The sequence below is a fragment of the Podarcis gaigeae genome, assembly GCF_964106915.1.
Source record: "Podarcis gaigeae genome assembly, chromosome: 15".
Lineage (NCBI taxonomy): Eukaryota > Metazoa > Chordata > Lepidosauria > Squamata > Lacertidae > Podarcis > Podarcis gaigeae.
The window spans coordinates 33,705,756-33,729,325 of NC_139692.1; the positions used below are offsets into that span (position 1 = coordinate 33,705,756).

The 23,570-nt window shown below is 45.9% G+C and overlaps 2 protein-coding genes across 7 annotated transcripts in view; both read right to left on the reverse strand.

Annotated features, from left to right (window-relative positions):
* Window positions 1–82: 82 nt before the first annotated feature.
* Window positions 83–9,299, reverse strand: POLR2J (RNA polymerase II subunit J). Its single transcript, XM_083714873.1, has 4 exons — window positions 9,151–9,299; window positions 3,364–3,453; window positions 1,507–1,681; window positions 83–322 (listed from the first exon to the last, which is right to left on the reverse strand). The coding sequence occupies exons 1-4, from the start codon at window positions 9,201–9,203 to the stop codon at window positions 287–289; spliced, it is 354 nt and encodes a 117-aa protein (XP_083570999.1). The 5' UTR covers window positions 9,204–9,299; the 3' UTR covers window positions 83–286.
* Window positions 9,300–13,214: 3,915 nt separating this feature from the next.
* The window catches only part of RASA4B (RAS p21 protein activator 4B), a 57,868-nt gene continuing 47,512 nt past the window's right edge, over window positions 13,215–23,570 (reverse strand). For all 6 annotated transcript variants that reach the window (XM_083714470.1, XM_083714468.1, XM_083714472.1 and 3 more), the window contains exons 11-21: window positions 23,184–23,248; window positions 22,788–22,900; window positions 21,317–21,509; window positions 20,851–20,988; window positions 19,392–19,536; window positions 18,493–18,662; window positions 18,186–18,323; window positions 16,681–16,816; window positions 15,666–15,786; window positions 15,405–15,469; window positions 13,215–14,373 (exon numbers count right to left, since the gene is read on the reverse strand). In XM_083714470.1, coding sequence (XP_083570596.1) covers window positions 14,237–14,373; window positions 15,405–15,469; window positions 15,666–15,786; window positions 16,681–16,816; window positions 18,186–18,323; window positions 18,493–18,662; window positions 19,392–19,536; window positions 20,851–20,988; window positions 21,317–21,509; window positions 22,788–22,900; window positions 23,184–23,248 — 1,421 coding nt within the window. In that variant the 3' untranslated portion in view covers window positions 13,215–14,236. The remainder of the gene's footprint in view (window positions 14,374–15,404; window positions 15,470–15,665; window positions 15,787–16,680; window positions 16,817–18,185; window positions 18,324–18,492; window positions 18,663–19,391; window positions 19,537–20,850; window positions 20,989–21,316; window positions 21,510–22,787; window positions 22,901–23,183; window positions 23,249–23,570) is intronic.

Below are 23,570 nucleotides of genomic sequence, written 5' to 3' on the forward strand. Positions count from 1 at the left end.
TCTCTTGAAACATGGCACACAAATGATATTAGCTTTGTCTCCTTCAGGTCTTTACCAATCTTTTCAAACAAAACAACTTGGATGAAAAACTTAAGTATAATTTATTAGCTAAAAAATAAAATAAATCAATTGGGATCTCATGTCCAACTGCCTTCTACACATATACACACATTTCTTGGAGAATGCAAAGCAATGTAAAGGCATTATTAAACACTTGCTATTAGCCTGCTATATAAGGAAAAACTAAATTATGCATTTACAACAGATAGGCAAAAATGTCATGTACTTATTCAATTCCTTCTTGTTTGTCTTTGATGGCAACCTGAAAGAGAGGCAGACAAGTAGTCTCTTAGTGAAGTTTGATCCAGTTTCTCACAGAAATCAACTATTTTGTGGTAGAGCAGGAACAAAAGGGGAAAAACAATTTCAATTAAGGCTCAAACAGAAAGTAGGGGTTACATAAAGCCAGTTTAAGAGACCTTCCTTTTCTGCACTTAATCACCTGTACTTACTACAGAAGACAAAAGAGTCTGGACTTCAGGTGGGTTGTATCCCATCTTTAGCCACAGCAGAATTACCAAAGGAAAACAGCAGAACCACACAGGGCCCCAAACTTTTGTGTTGCAGAGGTGGTTCTCTCACCCTCCATGGCAAACTGAATCAGATGAAATTCCCTCCAACTCACTATGAATGCGACTGCTGCCCAGGGACTAGCTCATCCCTGCAGATTTGTTTTTTTCTGAATTGGTGGATTCCATTTTGGGCCACACCCACTCAAACATGTAGCAGGGATGAGGACACAAATAATTGGGGTGGGGGGGAGCGCTTAAGGTCTGTGAAAAAGTGTATTGAATTTAAGAAAGGAAGGAGGATAAAGTATCAGCACTTTTGAGAGAAAGGAGTCCTAAGGAGATGGTCCTGAGTCTCCCAAGATCTCATTGGTGCTTCAAGTGCCATGTATCTGCCCCATGTTGAAAAGTGAGGAACCAGCAGAAGTCTTACTAGGGATGCTCCCGCAAGACACCTCTTTATAGGGGGAGCTACCCCTAGTTGAATGTGTCTCCCTATCAAGAGAAAATGGCTCATTTTTGCCTTTAAACAGTGTTTGAACCCCTGGGTCAGTCCACCCTGGACCAGTGGCATAGCGTGGGGGGTGCAGGGGGGACCGGGCGCAACATCTGGGGGTTAGGGTTAGGGGCGCAAATCCACGGCTTAGGGGGCGCAAATTACTTGCCTTGCCCCGGGTGCTGACAACCCACGCTACACCACTGCCCTGGATGGCTCCAAAATATCTATCCCTGGGGTCTGAAAGGACAGAATATGCCCCTGCTTCATCTGGGTGATGGTGGATTAACCCATCTGGCGGCATGCCAAGCAGTTGCCACCCAAGTGCAGCTTCTTACCCTGTGCACAGCTATATATCTTGAGGCACAGAGGAGACACCTCCCACTGACAGGTCATCGCCATAAAAGCAATGCCAAGGCAACTTTAAATGCGCCAACTTACCCGGAACCTCTCCTCAAGGAGGGAGAGCTCGCTGATGAGATCTGTGATGGCGTTGGTGAAGGCTTCTTGGGGACTGTAATCAGGGGTGGTCTGGACACGAATGATGATCTTATGCTCCAGTGGATGAGGGACCTTGTACCCTGCAAACAGCACCTGAGGGTCTTTCAATAACTGCCTGGGGAGGGGAGGAGCAAAAGGGACACACAGAAAGTATACTGTGAAAAATGTGGTTTGCCTTGCTAGATATGACCAAGAACCAGCTACCTTAGGCCAGAGGAGGACATGCATCTTGGCTGTTGCTTCCTCCTCACCTTAGGGAAGGAAGAAGCACCTGAGATACACCGCCCAGCTTTACATCTGAGCAAGCCTCCATACTGCGTCCAGCTCAGATGAGCTTCCTCAAAGGTGCAGGCAGATGGAGCCCGAGGAGGCCTATAAAGCATGGTTAAAAGATGAGAATGTGTAGCCTGCAGAAGGAAAGATCAAGTGGAGATGTGAAAGCTATCTTGAAATATCTGGTGGCTGCTGTGCAAAACACAGAGCAGACTTCTCTATCCTGGCAACACTATTATTATTATTATTGCTATTACTTAAATTTGTACACGGCTCTTCATCAGTAGATCTTAGGGAGGTTCACAGCATAAAATGACAATGTGAAAAAAAATACATAATAAAAATATGAACAAAAACAAACTAATAATCCCCGCTCCTAAAACACATTTAAAAGGGCATTGGGTATCGGCCAAACATTCTCATGTTGCCACTCTCCAAACCTCTTGTGAAGGAGCACACGAAGAAGGGCCTCAGTGGATACAGTGGTACCTTGGGTTACAGACACTTCAGGTTACAGACTCCGCTAACCCAGGAATAGTACCTTGGGTTAAGAACTTTGCTTCAGGATGAGAAGACAAATCGCGTGACGGCAGCTGGAGGCCCCATTAGCTAAAGTGGTAACTCAGGTTAAGAACAGTTTCAGGTTAACAACAGACCTCCCAAACGAATGAAGTTCTTAACCCGAGGTACCACTGTAATTGGGCCTTTTCTGCAATGGTTCCCTGTTTGTAGAATGAACCAGGGAGGTTCAACAGGATCTTAAACTAGATTGGCTTAAGCAGGCTCTTAAATAATTTTAAATGCCAGGATCTTATGATCTTAAATGCCAATTAGGAGCACAGTCTACTACAGGGATGGCTATCCAGATGTCAATTCCCATCAGCCCTAGCCAGCATAGTCAAGGGTCCATGATGATGGGAGTTGCAATCCAGCAATATTTAAAGGCCACAGGTTCACTATATCTGATGCTATTCTCTACTTTGGGCATAAGATCCAAGGAACTGAGGTCTCCAGAAGGAGCTTGACTTCTTTCCTTGCGGCTGGAAGGAAGTGGCAGAACATTACTACTAAAACCTGTAATGAACATGCCACATTTTACTTCCCCAGCAGCCTATATAACATCCTTGCTTTCGGTAATTTAGCCAGTCAAAAACACTTGACAGTGTCCAACAAACTCCCATTTTCATAGGTATATTTGTATCAATTTACAAGCCAAGGGCTCCCTTAAGTAATCTGGGGAAGATCACCCAGAGCCTACCAGGAGTATGGAAAAGCAACAACCTCATTGTCTTCTTGACCAGGCATAGGCAAACTCCGGCCCTCCATATGTTTGGGACTACATTTCCCATCATCCCTGACCACTGGTCCTGTTGGCTAGGGATGATGGGGATTGTAGTCCCAAACCTCTGGAGGGCCGGAGTTTGCCTATGCCTGTCCTTGACCATCATCCTTGTTTGAGACAGGTGCTGCTTTCAAACAACCCCACCCAAACCTTGCTGTAAAACAAGAGCCATTGCTACTCACGACTTAATGATATTCCCCAGAGTGTGATCTTCCTTGTTGATGGTAAACAGGCAGGCATTTGGCACTTTGGTATCCTTATTTATTGTAATCCTGGAAGGAAAAAGTGGAGCAGAGAAGAGACTTTTTAAAACTGTTTTTAAAATGCAAGGCTAATTTCAATGCCAGCTAATACAAGACTTTCCTTGATAGGAGGCAAGGCTTGTTGCATCAGCTTTGCCGAAAGCCCAACGTCATCAGGCCCCTTAACTGTGCAAGTCCTGAAGCTCACTTGTTGACTCTTGGAAAGGTCACAGCCTCTCAGCCTAACCTACCTCCCGGGGTTGTTGTGGGGACTGAATGGGAAAGGGGGGTGGGAACAATGTACGCCACCTTGAGCTCCTTGGAAGAAAAACTGGAATATGACAGCATCTTAAAAAGCAGAGACTTCACCTTCCCAACAAAGGTCTGTATAGTTAAAGCTATGGTTTTCCCAGCAGTGATGTATGGAAGTGAGAGCCGGACCATAAAGAAGGCTGATTGCACCAGAATCGTGGAAAGAGGCTTATATTATACTTATACCAAAGACAGAGACTGAAAAGACCCAACTTAAGAACTACCGCCCTATTTTGTTATTAAATGTGGATTACAAAATCTTTGCTGACATTTTGGCTAAGAGATTGAAAAAAGTTTTGATGGAGGAGATTCATAGAGACCAAGCGGGCTTTCTCCCAAGAAGACATTTGTCAGATAACGTAAGGAATATAATTGATATTTTGGAAAAATTAGAAGTGAACATAAACACTAAAGCAGTTTTGATTTTTGTGGACGCGGAGAAAGCCTTTGACAATATTTCTTGGAGTTTCATGAGGAAAAATCTCCAGGGGATGGGGGGTAGGCCAAGGGTTTGAAAATGGTATAAGTGCAATGTACTCTGAACAAAAATCAAAGCTAATTGTAAATAATGTGGTTACGGAAGAATTTAAGATAGAAAAAGGGACACGTCAGGGGTGCCCAATCTCCCCACTACTTTTTATATCAGTCCTGGAGGTTTTGCTGAACATGATCAGAAGAGACCAGTTGGTTAAAGGTATACAGGTCGGAGCCAAACAGTACAAATTGAGAGCATTTGCAGATGATCTTGTACTTACATTACAAGTGCCAGAATCTAGTACTAAAAGGGTTTTAGAATTAATTCAAGAGTTTGGTCAAGTAGCAGGATTTAAACTGAATAAGTTAAAAACTAAGGTATTGGAGAAAAATTTAACACCTATTGAAAGGGAGAGGTTTCAGAATGAGACAGGTTTAACTGTGGTTAAGAAAGTGAAATATTTGGGGATTAATATGACAGCTAAAAATGTGAATTTGTTTAAAGATAATTACGAGAAATGTTGGACAGAAGTGAAAAAAGATTTGGAAATTTGGTCAAATTTGAAGCTTTCCTTGTTGGGGCGAATTGCAGTTATAAAGATGAATGTATTGCCTAGAATGTTATGCTTATTCCAAACATTGCAAATAGTTGATAAGATGGACTGTTTCAAGAAGTGGCAGAAAGATATTTCTAGATTTGTCTGGCAGGGCAAGAAGCCCAGAATAAAATTTAAGATATTAACTGACGCAAAGGAAAGGGGTGGATTTGCCCTGCCAGACCTTAAATTATATTATGAAGCAGCAGCTTTCTGCTGGCTGAAAGACTGGCTACTTCTGGAGAATACAGACATTTTGGACCTAGAAGGTTTTAATAATACTTTTGGGTGGCATGCATATTTGTGGTACGACAAGGTTAAAGCTCATAAAGCTTTTAAAAACTATATTGTCAGGAAAGCATTGTACAATGTCTGGGTCAAGTATAAAGATTTGCTGGAAAACAAAACTCCAAGGTGGTTGTCCCCAATGGAGGCAAAGGCTGTAAAAAAACTTAATATGGAATCTAAATGGCCGAAATACTGGGAGATTTTGGAACAAGAAGGGGATAAATTGAAATTGCAGAGTTATGAGAAATTGAAAGATAAAGTGCGAGACTGGCTTCATTATTATCAAATAATGGAGATTTATAAGTTAGACAGGAAAATTGGTTTCCAGGTGGAAAAATCAAAATTGGAAACAGAACTGTTAGAACCCAAAACTAAGATTTTGTCAAAAATGTATAACTTGCTGTTGGAATGGAATACACAGGATGAAATAGTTAAATCAGCTATGATCAAGTGGGCACAAGATATTGGTCATAACATTATGTTTGAGGACTGGGAACGGTTGTGGACCACCGGCATTAAATTTACGGCATGCAATGCCCTAAAAGAAAATATTATGAAAATGATTTATAGGTGGTACATGACTCCAGTCAAGCTTGCAAAAATTTACCACTTGCCTGATAATAAGTGCTGGAAATGTAAAGAAACTGAAGGTACATTCTTTCACCTTTGGTGGACATGCCCAAGGATTAAGACTTTTTGGGAGATGATTTATAATGAAATGAAAAAGGTATTTAAATATACCTTCCTGAAGAAACCAGAGGCCTTTCTCCTGGGCATGGTTGGCCAATTGGTGTCAAAGAAGGATAGAACATTTTTTATGTATGCTACAACAGCAGCAAGGATACTCATCGCAAAGTATTGGAAGACAGAAGATTTACCCACCGTGGAAGAATGGCAGATGAAGGTTATAGACTATATGGGACTGGCAGAAATGACCGGCAGAATCCGAGACCAGGGAAAAGAGACGACGGAAGAAAATTGGAAGAAATTTAAGGACTATCTTAAGAAACACTGTAAAATTATTCAAAACAAAAAAAAAATCCTTCCAGTAGCACCTTAAAGACCAACTAAGTTAGTTCTTGGTATGAGCTTTCGTGTGCATGCACACTTCTTCAGATACACTGAAACAGAAGTCACCAGACCCTTCTATATAGTGAGAAGGTGGGGAGGGGTATTACTCAGAAGGGTGGTGGGAATGGGTGATTGGCAGATAGCTGTGATGAGCCTGTTGACGACTCTTAACTACTGCAATAGGTCTTACAGGAAAAAGCAAGGGGTGAGAAGGTGAAAAATGGCTTTGTCATGTATAATGAGATAAGAATCCAATGTCTTTGTTCAGACCAGGTCTCTCCATGGTTTTAAGTTTGGTAATAAGTTGCAATTCAGCAGCTTCTCTTTCCAGTCTATTTCTGAAATTCCTTTGTAGTAAAACAGCTACTTTGAGATCTTGTATAGAATGTCCTGGGAGATTGAAGTGTTCTCCTACTGGTTTCTCTGTCTTGTGATTTCTGATGTCAGATTTATGTCCGTTTATTCTTTGGCGTAAGGCTTGGCCTGTTTGTCCAATATAGAGAGCTGAAGGACACTGTTGGCATTTGATGGCATACACAATGTTAGACGATGAGCAATTAAATAGTCCCGAGATGGTATGTGTGATGTTGTTGGGGCCAGTAATGGTGTTGTCCGGGTGATTGGAACAGATGCGGCTGTAACGTAGTGCCTGGCTATATACAATGGACTGTTTGGTATGTTTGGGGTGGTAGCTAGAGGCATGTAGATATGTTTGTCGGTCAGTTGGTTTACGGTATAAGGTGGTGTCTATGCGCCCATCCTGTATTTTTATAGTAGTGTCCAAAAAATGTATTTCTTGCATAGATTGATTCATTGTTAGGTTGATTGTGGGGTGAAAATCATTGAATTTCTGGTGGAAGGTGTCCAGGGTCTGTTGACCATGTGTCCAGATGATAAAAATATCGTCAATGTATCGCAGGTACAAGAGAGGTTTGAGTGGGTAGGAGTTTAGGAAACGTTGTTCTAAATCTGCCATGAAGATGTTGGCATACTGTGGGGCCATGTGGGTGCCCATTGCTGTGCCGCTGATCTGAAGGAACAGGTCATCACCGAATTTGAAGTTGTTGTGGGTACGGACATCAGGAGGGGTCCATGTGGAGTCCCTTTTTGTGTAACACTTTTTCGGTGGTAGTTGGTGGTCAGTGTTCTGTTGGGAGGGTGGTTGTTGTTCTCCAGTGGGTTGAGAGGTGTTGTGTTGTGGAGTTGTTGCTTGTTCTGCTTTGTCTTGTTGTTGTGTGTGTTGAAAATACTCCTTCAGGCGTAAACGGCGGAAAAATGCTTCCAGGTCCCCGCAGAACTGAATCATGTGTGGGGATTTGGCAGGGCAGAATGACAGTCCACGTGAAAGGACTGATTCCTCAGCTGGGCTGAGTGCTTGCTGTGAGAGATTGACAATATTGTTGATCTTGTTTTGATTAGTAGCCTGTAGGTTGGAAAGGTTAGAGAGTTTCTTGTTTTTCTGTTTTTTCAGTAGCTCCAGTTGAGAGTGGTAAATGTTTTGTTTTTCCTTTTGGAACTCTTGCCAAGCTTGGTGGTTCCTGATAGAGTTGTCCAATACAAGGAGTTCCTCCTTTATTAGCTTCTGTTTAGAGTAGAGAACGCTGATCAGATGTTTGAGCAGCTTCTTAGAGAAAGTGTTGCATAGTTTTCTTGCATATTCAGTGGGATACGTGGATTGTAGAGGGTTCTTAATTCTAAGACCCTTGGGTATAATGTCCAGGTTCTTGCATTTAGTAAGAAAGAAGATATCAGTCTGTACCTGTGCAAGTTTCTTGGTGAGGTTGATGGACTTCCATTTCATGCGGCTCAATGTGGTGCCTTCCATAGTTCCAGTTACAGATAGGTAGCCGTGTTGGTCTGCCATAGTCAAAACAAAAAAAAATTCCTTCCAGTAGCACCTTAAAGACCAACTAAGTTAGTTCTTGGTATGAGCTTTCGTGTGCATGCACACGAAACTAACTTAGTTGGTCTTTAAGGTGCTACTGGAAGGAATTTTTTTGGTTTGACTATGGCAGACCAACACGGCTACCTATCTGTAACTGTAAAATTATTGAATGTTAGAACGATGTTGATTTAGAAATTAAGGGGTTTTTAGCTGTAATGATTAGGTAATTAAAAAAAAAAAGATCAAAAATTAAACAGAAATTAGGGGAAGGATTTGCTGAACTGATTTAATTAGAGATTGGAATACAGGAAGGGGAGGTATGAGGAGGTCAGGAAAGTAAGTTTTATGAATATAAGGGATTGAAATTATACTTGTTATTGTATGTGTTTTGTATGTATGTCTTATTGCCTGTTTTTTCTATTTTATATTTTTTTTTTAAAACTTTAATAAATATCTTTTAAAAAAAACACATAAAGAAGGCTGATTGCCGAAGAATTGATGCTTTTGAATTATGGTACTGGAGGAGACTCTTGGGAGTCCCATGGACTGCAAGAAGATCAAACCTATCCATCCTTAAGGAAATCAGCCCTGAGTGCTCACTGGAAGGACAGATCGTGAAGCTGAGGCTCCAATACTTTGGCCGTCTCATGAGAAGAGAAGACTCCCTGGAAAAGACCTTGATGTTGGGAAAGATGGAGGGCACAAGGAGAAGGGGACGACAGAGGACGAGATGGTTGGACAGTGTTCTCGAAGCTACAAACATGAGTCTGACCAAACTGCGGGAGGCAGTGGAAGACAGGAGTGCCTGGCATGCTCTGGTCCATGGGGTCATGAAGAGGTGGACACGACTAAACGACTGAACAACAACAAAACTGCAAAGATAAATAAATAATCTCGGCTTCCACACAAGCTAGAAACTTAACGAAGCGGGATTCTGGTCCACCCCCTGGCGCCCAGCAAGTGCCGCCCAGCGCCCCCCCAACCCCCACGGCGGATGCTCTACCACTGATATGTGGTCCCCCTTCATTTCCACCCAGACCCCAAGATGGTCACAGGCCTCCCCGCTGCACAGGCCATTTTAGCTTCCCTCCCCTCACTTACTTCTTCTCGCCTTCGAAAAGCAGGAAGGACTCGAAAGCCGGAGGCGCGTTCATTGCTCTCCGCTCGTTTGTTTCGGCTCCCGGCGCAACGGGGAAAACCGCTTCCGGGATGGAGTCACGCCTCCGGTTCCGGGTGCTTTTCACTCGCTCCCCGGTCCGTTCGGAGTGAAGAGCGATCGCTTTCGTACCTGTAGCTCCCTCTGGCGGCCACGGGGAGAAAACGCAACCTGCCGGGCTTATTATCCCCTTTACCTCCCCCTTGTGGACAGAGGAGGAAACGCAAGCTCCCGCCACACACACGCGCTCTCTCTCCCGATTTAAATGGAAAAGTTCCATTTAAATGTGGGAGGCTTCAAAAACCAGATGAATCGTTTGTTGAAGGCAGCAGTCCTTTTTTTAAAAAAGATTTCAGCTGGCTGCTATTTATTTTTGTCTTTTTTTTTTAAGACCACCCTTTCATATGTTAGCGAGTTTCAGTTTTGCTAGCTGCTTTCAACATCAATGGGTGGGGATGGAAATTGAAGCCCTATGCAAAATCATAATAAATTAATACGTACGTACATTCACTTTTCAAGGGACGCGGGTGGCGCTGTGGGTTAAACCACAGAGCCTAGGGCTTGCCAATCAGAAGTTTGGCAGTTCGAATCCCCGCGACGGGGTGAGCTCCCGTTGCTCGGTCCCTGCTCCTGCCAACCTAGCAGTTCGAAAGCACGTCAAAGTGCAAGTAGATAAATAGGTACCACTCCAGTGGGAAGGTAAACACCGTTTCCGTGCACTGCTCTGGTTCGCCAGAAGCGGCTTAGTCACGCTGGCCACATGACCCAGAAGCTGTACGCCGGCTCCCTTGGCCAATAAAGCGAGATGAGCGCCGCAACCCCAGAGTTGGTCACGACTGGACTTAATGGTCAGGGGTCCCTTTACCTTACATTCACTTTGGAGCAGGTGAGCCGTTTGCCTGCTGGCCTGATCCTCGCTGTTGATGCACAGCATACAATTGTAGAGTTGGAAGGGACCCTGAGGATCATCTAGTCCAACCCCCTGCAATGCAGGAATACGCAGCCATTCCATACAGGGATCAAACCTGCCACCTTGGCATTATCAGTACCACGCTCTAACCAACTGAGCTACCCAGGCATTTCTCACAACTGATCTTTGCTTTAAACCAGTGTTGGACCATACAGCCCTTCAAACAGAGGACTGTTTTCTGTCAAGTAGTCTTTACCAACCTACCCTGAATCCAAGCAAAGCTGAAAGGTGTGTCTACCTTAGGGAACAGGGAAGTTGTGTCCCCCCCCCACTCCGCTGCCCGGTGTGCTTCACAGCTCCCCTCACCCCCCAGTTGTTCACATCAGCACAGCTTCACTGGTGTCACATTTGCTTGTTTGGTACACACATTAGGAGGAATGTTCTGAAACCAAAAGCTGTTCAACAGTGGAACAGAAGACCTCAGAAAGTGGTAGACTCTCCTTTGTTATGTTTAACGAGAGGTTGGGTGGCCATCTGGCAGGGATTCTTTAGCTGCGGTTCCTGCATTGCAGGGGGTTGGACAAGATGACCCTTGTTGCATTTATAGAATTGTTTTGATTTTTATGCTTCAACATTTCTGTTGCGCTGCATGTTGCAAAACCACCACAAGGCCTCTTCTGACGAAGAAAAATACCGTATTTTTTCCTCTATAGGACTCACTTTTTCCCTCCTAAAAAGTAAGGGGAAATTGTCAGTATATGGAAACATCACCGCTGCAGACAGCCAGTTTGTTGACATCACATGATGCGCTTATCTGTGGGAAAGAAGAATTTCCCAGGACGTTCACAGGCTGGATAAGTCTTTGTGAAGAGTGTTAACTTGAAACCTTCTGACTGCGCATGTTCAGGAAGTTTGTCTGACTTGCTGGAAGAACTGAACTGAAAGGACGTGTTTTTCTCTAGTGCTGTTATGTCAGAAATAAACATCATGTAAATAGATTTCTGACTTATTTTCTTTCCCCTGCGGAAGCAGGAGGGAGGGGTTGTGCATTTTACCCACGCTTGGGAAAATGTCGCCTATCAAAATCTCCCCGGTCTGTCCGAGATATCAGACAGAGGAGGTTACCGGTAAGCAAGCTCCAAGGACAGTGAGAGGGGCCAGCTTGCAAACCAACAGAAATGTGTGTGCGTCTTATGGAGCAAATGCAGGCTGTGCAGCTATCCCAGAAGCCAGAACAGCAAGAGGGATTGCTGCTTTCGCTGCGCAGCGATCCCTCTTGCTGTTCTGGCTTCTGGGATTCAGAATATTTTTTTTCTTGTTTTCCTCCTCCCAAAACTAGGTGCGTCTTGTGGTCTGGTGCATCTCTAATAGAGCGAAAAATATGGGTAAATGGATAATCAATAATGAAGCACAGTTAGAAATGGCTGAAGGACTCTCAATATGGTTGGAGAAACAACATATCAGACGGTCGTACTTTATATTTCATAACAAAGCATAGGATGCATAGGCCTTTTGGCCAGTGTTGTATGAATGCAGATTAAAAAACCAGGATGGGAAATGGTAAACGAGAGAGTGGGCACGGCCTAAACTCCTAAATATGGAAGTGCTGATGGACCTTGGAGCCGACTTGGAAATCACAGCCTCTTACATGGGCCTGCTGTGTGTGTGCGCGCGCGCCTCCATGTGACAGCTTATTATTAATGGTATCTTTTAATCTCTCTCTCTGTGTGTATTTAAATTTATCGGATTTTCCATGGAAACATTAAATCCGGATTAAACTGGGCGGCGGAGGGAGATGATACAACATGGTGTGGGGACAAAGTCTGATGGATGCTGTACGTGTCCAAAATAAACTGCTGTGAAGAAATACAACCCTAAACCCAGCAAAAGCCCCTTTCAGGCCTCCTGGAGAAGGAATAAAAATCATTCCAGGTGCTGCTACCTTTTGCATTGCTTCAATGGCCCACACTAAATGTTTCAGGAAGCTCCTTCTTTTCCATCCCTGGTTGTTGCCGCTTTTCCTGTGGCTACTCCCTAGTGAGCAGTAAGGTAAAATCCATATATGATCAGAGGCACTATTGTTACCACATAAGTTCCAAAAGGCGAGCGTTGATGCTGAAAAGCAACAAAGGGCAAACCATGTTGTAACTAGCCAGATAGTCGCAAACAAGATGGGAGGGTGTGATAAAAGAGACTTTATTCTACATCAAGAGTGGCTGCTGGCTTGGCTTGGAGGGGCAGCTGTCCAGACAGATCAAACAGCCATTCCAGGGATAGAGAATATGTGGCCCCCTGGATGTTGTTAGACTCTAGCTCCCATCAGGCCCAGATGATGGTCAAGGATGATGGGAGTTGGAGTCCAACAACACCCTCCATTCAACTATTTTTTCCCATGCAATGGCATATACTCATTTGTTTTATTGCATGCAAATTATATAATTTTAAAATTCCTCCCGTGCCTAGAGCTACTGCTGAGCTTGGAAATATATATGCCCCACCTGGTCTAGCTCAGAGGTAATTGCAGGGTTGTGGCAGAAGACTCAAATGGCACCGTTTCTTGACAGCTCTGTCTTTTAATTCCAATCTGTTATCTGCAGTGGCCTGGACAATGGTAGGGCCGGCCTTAATCCCAGCTTTTTTCCAGATAATGTGGCCTTTCTGGGAGAACCATTGCTCATCATATCAGCAAGAACTCCCATGGAGTTGAGAGGGCGGACTCTCCCATTCCCCAGTATTCAGACTGCTAGCTACCTAGGGGTACACAGGTGTAAAGGCCACAAAAGGAAGAAATAAAGAGCAACATAAGAACCTAAGATCAGCCTGTTGGAACAGCCCAGAATCCTGTTCTCACAGCAACCAACTAGATCCCTGTGGGAAACTCAGAAGCAGGATCCGAGCGCAGGAGCTCTCGCCCTTCCTGTGGCTTCCAGCAACTGGTCTCCAGAAACACTGCTGCCTCGGTCAGTGGAGGCTGATAAACAACCATCATGGCTAGTAGGCACTGATAGTCCTCTCCTCCCTGAATTTGTCTAAACCTCTTTTGAAGCCATCCAAGTCGGTGGCCATCACTGCCTCCTGTGGGAGGGATTGAGTTATGCGCTACATGAAGTCCTTTCTTTTATCCTGAACCTTCCACCATTCAGCTTCACAGAATGTCTACAAGTTCTAGCCTAATGAGAGAGAGGGAGAAAAACTTCTCTATCCATTTCTGCATGACGTGCAGAATTTCATATACTTCCATCAAGCGACCCTCTTCTTACTCGCCTTTTCTTGCAACGAAAAAGGGAATCCCCTCGATCATTTCCCTTTCCTGAACCTTTTCCGACTCTACAATATCACTCAAAATGTGGCCGCACCATAGATTTGTTTAACAGCAACAGGATAACTGGCAGTTTTGTTTTCAATTTCTTTCCTAGCATGGAATTTACCTTTTTCACGCTGCCACATACGAGGCTAACATCTTGACTGAGCTATCCACTACAACGCCAAGGCCTCACTTCTGGTCACTCATTGCTTCCCCCTCAAACACAGTAGACCACAGGTACATATTTTCAAAAGCACCTCTGTCATAAGGTCTATAAACCTACTTTTTCTTATTCTTTTCAAACAGTTAAATCTGCAGTTCTCAAGAATGCAAAGTTCTGGATGAAAATCACAGGCAATAAAACAACCAGCTTTGGTATTCCATTAAGGCCAGGGGCTGAACTTCTACAGTAGTTGTTTAGGGCATTAAAAAAAACCTTGCGGGTTTTCCTTTAAAAAAGCTCCAAATTTTTTGAAATATGGCAACCCTATAGTTGCTGTTTTTTAGACAGGTGAAGATGAATGCTTTTGGGTTGGGTCTCCTAAATTGATCTCAGTTTTGTCTTCAGAGTTCAGAGGACTTGGCAGGGAGAGTCGTTCCCAAAAGGAAAGGTGATGCAGGTTATGAGAATCAGGGCCCCACTCTATCCCATTTCCATCTCATCAGATGATCACAAGTCCAGAGAGAGAGAGAGAGAGAGAGAGAGAGAGAGAGAGAGAGAGAGAGAGAGAGAAAGAGGAGAAACACCCTCCATTCCAGATGTTTGGCAGCAGAACTGCCCGAAGAAGGCAGACACAGGCCTAGCCTGTGCGAACAGTCACGTCTGCAGTTCCACAAGATGATTTCGGTCCTGGTTGGCCAAGTCGCTCAACCGGGAAAGCTCCTTACTGTGAATTTCTTCAAGATCTTGCAACACCTGGAAAAGCCGGCTAGGTCCATCGGCATTTTCAGAGTCTGTAGCAGGAGAGAGAGAGAGAGAGAGAGAGAACACAGGATTATGTGCAGGTAGTCCATTCACGATAGTTTGTCAATATATCAGTAAGGATGCATGAATCTCCCTTTCCTTAGTCATGCTGCAAGAAGACCTTTTAACAACAACAACAACAACAATAGTAAGCTGGAGAGAGCCATCCATGTTTCAGAATTCAACCCAAAGTGTTCAGTATTCTTTAAAAAGAGCATAGGCAACCAAGGCTGAAGGCCACCAATACAGCATGGAAGCTTTCCCACTGCTGAACTTTCTATTGAACATCTTTTGATTTAGACATGTTCCCATGTTTAAATTGAAATTTTTCAACCAAAGAAACCCTTGCTTTCCATACTACTTCATTACTTTTGGGTCAAGCCTTCACGCTGTTTGCCTCTGAGCTTCCCTATACCCTGGGATCTCTTTTCTAGTCTGCTGCTTTGCAGTGTTATAATCCCAGCCAAACTGACAACTCTCCCTCCCTTACAGAAGCTGGCCTGAAAAGTCTTTTGTTCCCCTTGAGAAAGTGAACTGATAAAGCCTGAAGGATCTGGAAACCAAGCCTTATGGGGAACAGTTGGGGGGCGTTGGGTGTATTTAGCTTGGAGAAGAGAAGAATGAGAGGTCATGTGAGAGCCCTCTTCAAATATCTGAAGGGCTGTCACTGGGAAGATGGAGAAAACTTGTTTTCTGCTGCTCCAGTGGAGAGGAAACCAATGGCTTCAAATGATAAGAAAGGAGATTCTAACTAAAGATTAGAGAGAACTTTCTGACAGTGGGAGCTGCTTGACAGTAGAATGGACAACCTTGGAAGGCGATGGACTCTCCTCCACTGGAACCTCCATTTTAAAAGAGGTTCAATGGCCATCTGTCAGAGATTATTCAGCTGTGATTCCTGCATCGCAGGGGGTTCAACTAGATAACCCATGGGATCCCTTCCAGCTCCATGGCTCTGTGAACCAATCCAGCCTCAGTCCACTCTGCTCTCCACACTTAAAACGGTACTGATGAGTCATACCTTCATTCTGGGTCAAATGAAGATTTTCATTTTTCTCGAGAGTTGATAGTTCCAAATATTTTTCCCTTTGAACAGTAAGAAATGAAAGGGAGAGTTAGTGCACCCTAGAATTACCTCAGCAACAGAATGAGAGTTCTATGGCTTGGTTATTTATATAGTACACCATTTTAAAAAAACCCATAAAACAATTAAAAGTGAGACCCACCCACTCAGCATACCTTATAATTCAGGAAGGAAGGAAGACAAGAGCAGTCAACTTACCTCATTGCTTCTCGCACCCCAAGCAAGTGTCGGAAAATCAAATGAGCTTCTAAGTCGGGATCCAAGGGGTCATTCCATTCCCGCAGAGTAACTCCATGCCGGGTTTTGTCACAGCCCAGTCCTGGCAGGCAAAGGAGTGTTGTTGTTTTAAAGTGAGGTTTCTTTAAGGAGGCCCAGTTTTCATGAAAGGCTGGAGGGTTTTTGTTCCTGCTATGTGTTTTGAGGGAGAATACACATGTCAAAGGAAGGCTGCTGTGAGAGCTAAGCCAGGGGTGACTGAGAGTCAGTGTCGTACAGTGGTTAGAGTACAACTGGACTAGTACCTGGGAGAGACCAGGATTCAAATCCCGACTCAGCCATGAAGCTCACTGGGTGACCTTGGGCCAGTCACAGTCTCTCAGCCTAGCCTAATGAGGAGGGGGAGAACCATGGGTGCCACCTTGAGCTCCTCGGTGGAAAAAGGTGGCATATAATGGAACAACAACAACATCATTTGTGGTCCTTCAAAAGTTACAGGACTCTAAATCCCATCAGCCCCAGTCAGCAGACAAAGCTAATGGGAGTTGCAGTCTAAGAACATCTAGAAGGCCTCAGAAAGTGACATGTAGATTTCTTGTGGCAGGGAGTTCCATGTTACCACAGGAAATGTTGGCAAGGGCTAGAATACAGAAATCCTTTTATTTTATTTTGTTGACCTGGTGTAATTCTGCCCACTCCTTCACAGCTTATATTTTGCTAAATAAAGGCTTTATTTTCTTATTTAAAAGTAAGGTTTAAGACAACTGCCACCCTACTGAACTTTCTGGTGGTAAGTGCTGTTCGACAGCGGAATAGACTCCCTCAGTAGACTGTGGACTCTCCTTTCACGGGAGGTTTTTAAGCAGAGGCTGGATGGCCACCTGTCATGGATGCTTTAGCTGAGATCCCTGCATTGCAGGGGGTTGGACTAGATGGCCCTTGGGGCTCCCTTCACAATTCTATGATTCTATGTCACTGGGGTAGCTTTGGCCAGTACCGCCTTTGTCCTTTTGGTGGCAGCAGCTCCATTTGTCTCCTCGGAAGACGCCTGGGTGGTAGGAACACAGCATCCCAGCGTTGTTCACACAAACCTTCCGCAAGGCCGACAGCCACTGGTTGAGCTCGTTCACACACTGAAAAGCCACAAAAGACAGAGAGGGCAGGATTATATCATCCATGCATTTGATACAGCACAGCCCTTCAGTATACAGTACAACTGCGTTTTGCTTGTTACATTCCAGATGTTACAGGAAAATGGGGGTTTCGCTTTTGCAGCCCAAACTCCCCAAAGGACTCAGTATTCCCTAACTCCTCCATTATCAGTCAGAGAAGAATGGATGGAGGCAGCATCCAGGGAAAGCAAGGCAGATCTTAATTCCCTCCACCTGCTGCAACAGATTCCTCCCCCCTCCACCTTTGCAAGGAGGTGAGGACCTAGAGCAAAGGTCAGCAAGAACCTTGAAATACTTTTGAAATTGCCTAACCCCTTAGCCAAAAACCACCCAAAAAGCAACATACATACATCACAGAAAAAAAAGGCAGCTTACAACACGAGGATGGCACATCAATGCAAAAATTTGTTGGACCCACTCCCTTCAAAGGTAAAGGTAAAGGAACCCCTGACCATTAGGTCCAGTTGCGGACGACTCTGGGGTTGTGGTGCTCATCTTGCTTTATTGGCCGAGGGAGTCGGCGTACAGCTTCTGGGTCACGTGGCCAGCATGACTAGCCACTTCTGGCGAACCAGAGCAGCAAATGGAAACGCCGTTTACCTTCCCGCCAGAGCGGTACCTATTTATCTACTTGCACTGCGTGCTTTCGAACTGCTAGGTTGGCAGGAGCAAGGACCGAGCAATGGGAGCTCACCCCTTTGCGGGGTTCAAACCGCCGACCTTCTGATTGGCAAGTCCTAGGCTCTGTGGTTTAACCCACAGCGCCACCCGCGTCCCCTAATCGCTCCCCAAACACACATCTTCCCAGAGCAGTATGCCAAATGGGGGCCTTGCCCCCCCCAACAGGCAAGTCGCCAAGTTCCCACAAGATCTTGCGAGAGCATCCCAGAGCCCAGTGCGCAAGGCAAAGCGCGTAAAAGCTCTTTCTGTGCACCAGGAAAACTCTGTTTTCTAGTGCTCCACCTTCCGTGCATTTAATTTGTGTGTGATTTCAATTGGCTGGCCTTCAGCCCCACACAATGCTGAAATGGCACAAGTAAAATTGTGTGTCAGATGCTCGTGTTTTCTGCTCTCGGGTCAAGCAAGCATTGCAGGTCCTGTTTCCAAGAAAGGCGGGTTTTTTTGTTTGGGGGTTTGTTTGTTTGTTTTTGTTAGTGCTGCAAAACCTGCTGGACCAATGAAAAAGTAGCAGGACGAAAGGAGCAAGCCAGGTGCCACTTCCAAGCCTCTGGAGAAAACAGGCTTGCAGAAGGGGTGCTGCTGGAACCACTGTCATCACCCGCTGTAGGCTCTCCCCCTCCATCTAAACTGGATCCCCAACTACGGCAACCTTGCACTGCAGGTAAGCTGTGTCTGTCTGGCCGGCCTCGTTGGCGTAGATGATCTGCATGACATGAGAGTTGCCAAAGCTCTTCTCCTCCACCTTTTCGGCTGCCCGGATGCTGGCTGGCGTGATGAAGGAGCTTTTCTGAAAAGATAAGTCCCATAAGTACATCACAGGCGGAAGAGCCCTGTTGGGTCAGGCGAAAGCCTGTCTAATCCGATACCCTGTGCCCGTGGCTTTCTAGAACCTTCCGGAAAGTCCAGCAGGTGGCCATGAACAGCAGCAGCAGCAGCCCTCCCTGCTGCCTCCTCACCTTGCAGCTTGGTGTCTTGGCACAAGTGAGGGCTTCGCTGGTTAGGGAGAAGTAGAGCTTTTTAAAGGAGGACGAGAGGAGAGGGCCTTTGCTTCTGGCCTTATAGATAAACAGAGGCCCTTCTTTCACAACCTGGGTCTGCAGGGAGGGGGACTTCTGCGGGTCTAATTCTGCAAAGACAGTACAAAACCAGAAGAAAATCCAGACTGGATTTTATTTTTTAAATAAACCCACCTACCAATCAAAGTGCGTCACATACAACTTACTCTGTTAGGTAGGTTATTATTATCTAGCCCCATATTGCAGCGAGGAAGACTGAGGACTCAGCTACATTAGTCAAAAAAAAACTCTCTGAATGTGTTATAAACATACAACACCAGATGGCGCCAGAGAGCAAACAAATTTTCTGTGCGGTTTTTATATAGGGTTTTTCTTTTCTTTTGTTAGAACGATTTAAATTCTGACTTATTTATAGTGTATTTTCCCCTTGTGTGTAGATCCACCCTGAGAAAGAGAAAGAATGCTTTGCCACCTAGGATCTGGCAGGCGTGAGGGCTATAGTTCACAGCCCAGTCGCTTTGCCTGCGTATACCCCCTCAAAGAATTCTGGGCAATGTAGTTTGTTTAGGGTTGCTGGGAACTGCAGCCTTGTGAGGGGTGAACTACAGTTCCCAAGATTCTTTGTGGGAAGGAGCGTGCTTCAAATGTGATTACATATACAGTGTGGGTGCCTAACTCCTGGTTTTCAGCTCACCCCCCAACCGCTACCTCAAATAAAACGCTGTTCATTGGTCACACCAGTAAGAAAATGATTGGTTGGTAGACCTGCAAGGCACCTTCCCTCCCTCCAATCAGAACGAACCAGACCCAGGCGCTTGGGGCTGCCCTCAGTCACCAACCTTCTTTCTCCTCAATGTCAATCAATTGGAGGAGGAACCGCTTCATCTGTGCGACGCCCTGTTGAATGGTGGGCTGCAGTGGAGCCATCCAGGGTTCCTTGGTGCGGCTGACACCGGCGTCCATGTTCCCCACATTCTGAACAGCCTGGCAAGCGAGAATTCAGAATGGTGACCACAGGTCAAGGACAGGCCTCCACAAATAAAGTGAAAAGCTGGTGTGGTGCATGGCAGAGAGGACACTGGGGCCTAAGAGACGGAGGAGACCTGTGCTTCAGGTCCCGCACAGCTAGTTCTGGGCTCCATCATTTAAGAAGGATGTTGACAAGCTGGAACCAAGATGATCAAGGGTCTGGAAACCAAGCCTGATAAGGAACAGTGGAAGGAGTTGGGGATGCTTAGCCTGGAGAAGAAAAGACTGAGAGGTGGTATGAGGGTCATCTTCAAATATCTAAAGGCCTGTCAACATGGAAGATGGAGCAAGCTTGTTTCCTCCTGCTCCAGAAGGTTAGGACCTGAACCAATGGCTTCAAGTTACAAGAAAGGAGATTCGAACTAAACATCAGGAAAACCTTTCTGACAGTTAAGAGCTGTTTAGCAGTGGAACAGACTCTCACGGCAGGTGGTGGACTCTCCTTTCTTGCAGGTTTTAAAGCAGAGGCTGGATGGCCATCTGTGACAGGTACTTTAGTTGAGATTCCTGCATTGCAGGGGGTTGGACTAGATGACCCTTGGGGTCCCTTCCAATTCTAAGAGTCTATGAAGCTCTCTGGGAGACCTTGGACACAGTCAATGTGGGAAGCAGAAGTAGCATTCAATTAGAACCAGGTGGCTGGCTCTAGGAGCTGCCATTCCCCAGAATTCCCCTGAGTGATGCTAACTCCAGGGGCATTGTGGGAAATTAAAATGGCAGCCATGTGAGAAATTAAAATGGTGGCTGGCTGTTGGAGTTGCTGTTCTGATTTCCCTCAATTCCCCAGAGTGATACTAACACCGGGGCATTGTGTGAAATAAAAATGGGAGCTATGTGTGAAATTAAAATGGTGGCTGGCTCCAGGAGCTGCCGTTCCCATTTCCCACAATTCCTCAGTGATGCTAACATCAGGGGCATTGTGGGGAATTAAAATGGCAGCCATGTGAGAAATTAAAATGGTGGCTGGCTGTTGGAGTTGCTGTTCTGATTTCCCTCAATTCCCCAGAGTGATACTAACACCGGGGCATTGTGTGAAATAAAAATGGGAGCTATGTGTGAAATTAAAATGGTGGCTGGCTCCAGGAGCTGCCGTTCCCATTTCCCACAATTCCTCAGTGATGCTAACCTCAGGGGCATTGTGGGGAATTAAAATGGCAGCCAGCACTGATCACAGGGCCAGGATTTTCTGTGTGCACGTGCTGGGGCTAGATTTACAGGCAGGGTGCTCTCCCTTCTTGCCCAGGAGGTGAAGTCCAGGCTGGCTCTTACCTTGGCCAGGAGCAGGAGGGTGCGGCTGGTGCGGGCATCTGCGTGCTTCTCCTGCAGGTGGAACAATTTGGGGGACATGATGGCCGGAGAGAAGAAGCGAAGGCAGAGGAAACTGGTGATGGCGATGAACTTCACGTTCTGCAAGCAGAAAAGGAATGGTAGCACAGATGTCAACATCTAATAGGGAAAGTGGGAGAGGGAGGGAGGTAGGAAGCCTGTGCTAGCCACCTGTCAGCATCTGCAGGCCAGGCCCAAGCACCTAGTCCTCAAGGGACAATTCTTGGCAACCACACTGCCCTGGATGCCCCCTGCAACGGTTGATGCTGCTCAAGCGTCTGCCAAGGAAACATGATGAAAAGCCCTCCCATGTTTGACCAGAAGGTCCGCGGTGGGTGAAGCGGTGCAGTTCAGTGGTTAGAGCAGGCCAGGACAGAGGCGAGGAGGAGAAGGATCCCACTGTGCTGACCTGGTCCTTCTCTTCGGGGAACTGCTCCCCAACCCTCTTGAAGAGCAGCTGGAAAGTGGCGCGGATGATGGCGGGACACGCCTTGGCGGATTTGGCAATGGTGCCAAGCAGGTCACCAAGATAGGACCGAAGGTGCTGAGCGCTCTGCTGGATTACGTCGCTTTCGCTCTGGATACGATGGAGGCTGGAGCAGCTGCCGCAGGGAGAGGAAGAAAAGAAATAAATGGATTCCCGCCCCCGAGACTGTGGCACCTTTCCGGCATCATCGCATAAGCCAGAGTGGTTTAGTCCAGGACCTTGCAGGGAGCAGGCGTTCAAATCCCCTCCCTCTGCCGTGAGTGACCCTCGGGCCAGCCGCTGTCTCTCTCAGCCTAACGTACACTGCAGGGCTGTTGTGGGGATTAAACGGAAGGCAGGGGAAGCACGTGCGTTGCCTTGAGCTCCCAGGAGGAAAGGCAGGATATAAATGTATGAACTGGTTTTACAAATAAAATCTGGTGTTTCTTGCGTAAATCGCAAACAGGAGTAAACCGCAAGGGACCACAGTTTGGGCCTCCACACACGTGACCACCTTTTAAGAATTTAACTGTGCTCTATGGAGATGGAACAATGTATTTTCCTAGTCATTGCTGTATTTTCCTAGTTGTAGTGGAGTGTTGTGATATACACATGTATATCATGTGTGCATGTGTGTGTCTGTACGTATTATTGCACACCACGAAAATTTCTGAGTGGTGCAAGATTTCGGTGGTTCCAGGTGCCTACCCAGGGTTCAGTTTCCTTGGAATGAGGGACAGGGGAGATGGGGTGTCTTTAAGATAAAGGGTTTATTTACACATATATACACAACCTGAGCTTATGATATAACAACAACAACAACAAAACAACATAAATAAATAAATAAATAAATTTATACCCCGCCCTCCCCAGCCAAGACCGGGCTCAGGGTGGCTAACACCAGATATAAAACAATTGATTGAAACACAACTTAAAGGACAAGATTAAAATACAACATTAAAATGCAGCCTCATTTCAGCAGAAACTCAAAAACTTTTTTGGGGATCACATGAACACCAACACCCCAGAAGGTCTTGCTCACAGCCTTGGATTGAAGCAGAAATCAAGCACGACTCTCACTCTCTGCTTCTGCCTGCTTCTAGCCCAGCTCAGCCATTCTTGGCTATAGTTCTTCCCACTCACTAGCAGCCAGGTGAGGGAGAGGGGCCCACCCGTTTGCTTTCTGGCACAGCTTCCTTTGTTATACTACCAACAATATTGAGAGCTATCAACTCATCCAGCAAGAAGCTGGCCTTTCTGCCTACTTCACCAACCTACTCAGTTTTAACCCCTACTGAATCCAGGACCCCCAGAAATTAGAAGGGACCCAAGCATCCTGCATACTAACCCCCGCTCCTGAAACTTACAGCAATATGTACAGCCTGAGAAAGGTCCCTGATCCCGGCTCTCTTACCCAATATCCTTGCTCTCCACTTTGCTGGGATCCAGCTCAATGCATCTCTTCTCTTCAAACACTCGGTTGATTGTCGGCCCAAGGACTCTGTGGAGGTACTGCATGCCTGCCACCTGCAGATGGGAAGATTTTGGGGCAGGACAGGAGAGACAGCGGACTGAATGATCAGACGGCAGTATAGAATCATAAAATCACAGAGTCGGAAGAGACCAAGAGTCCAGCCCCCCTGAAATGCAGGAATCTTTTGCTCGACGTGGGGCTTGAACCCACGACCCCAAGATCGAGAGGCTCGTGCTCTGACTGAGCTATCCCAGGAGATATATAGATGGATGGAAAAACAGAAAGACATAAACATACTCAAGATTCACACAAGCAAACCACAAACCCATCAAGTACCTTCAGAAATGACTCCATTGACTTAGAGGCCAGAGAGTTGCTTCGAAACAGAGTGTTTGGCTCATCTGAAACAGAACACAGGAACATAGGAAGCTGTCTTCTACTGGATTTGCCAGCATGTGACTGAAACCCACCCAAATTACGGTAGCAGTCTGGAAATGCCATAGGCGGACAGGAACTGCCCATGCCCAGGTCCAACCAGGGCCGTCTTAACCATATCTGGTGCCGTGGTGCAAAGATCCCTCTGGCACCACCATCCCTTTCCCATAGTTGCCAACCTTTTTTAGGGAGGATGGTACTGCGCCCAGCTTTGCGGGGCTGGAGGAGGCGGGCAACGGCTGGAGGGCAGCTCCTCCAGAAGGGAAGATGCGGAGGCTGGACGTGGTG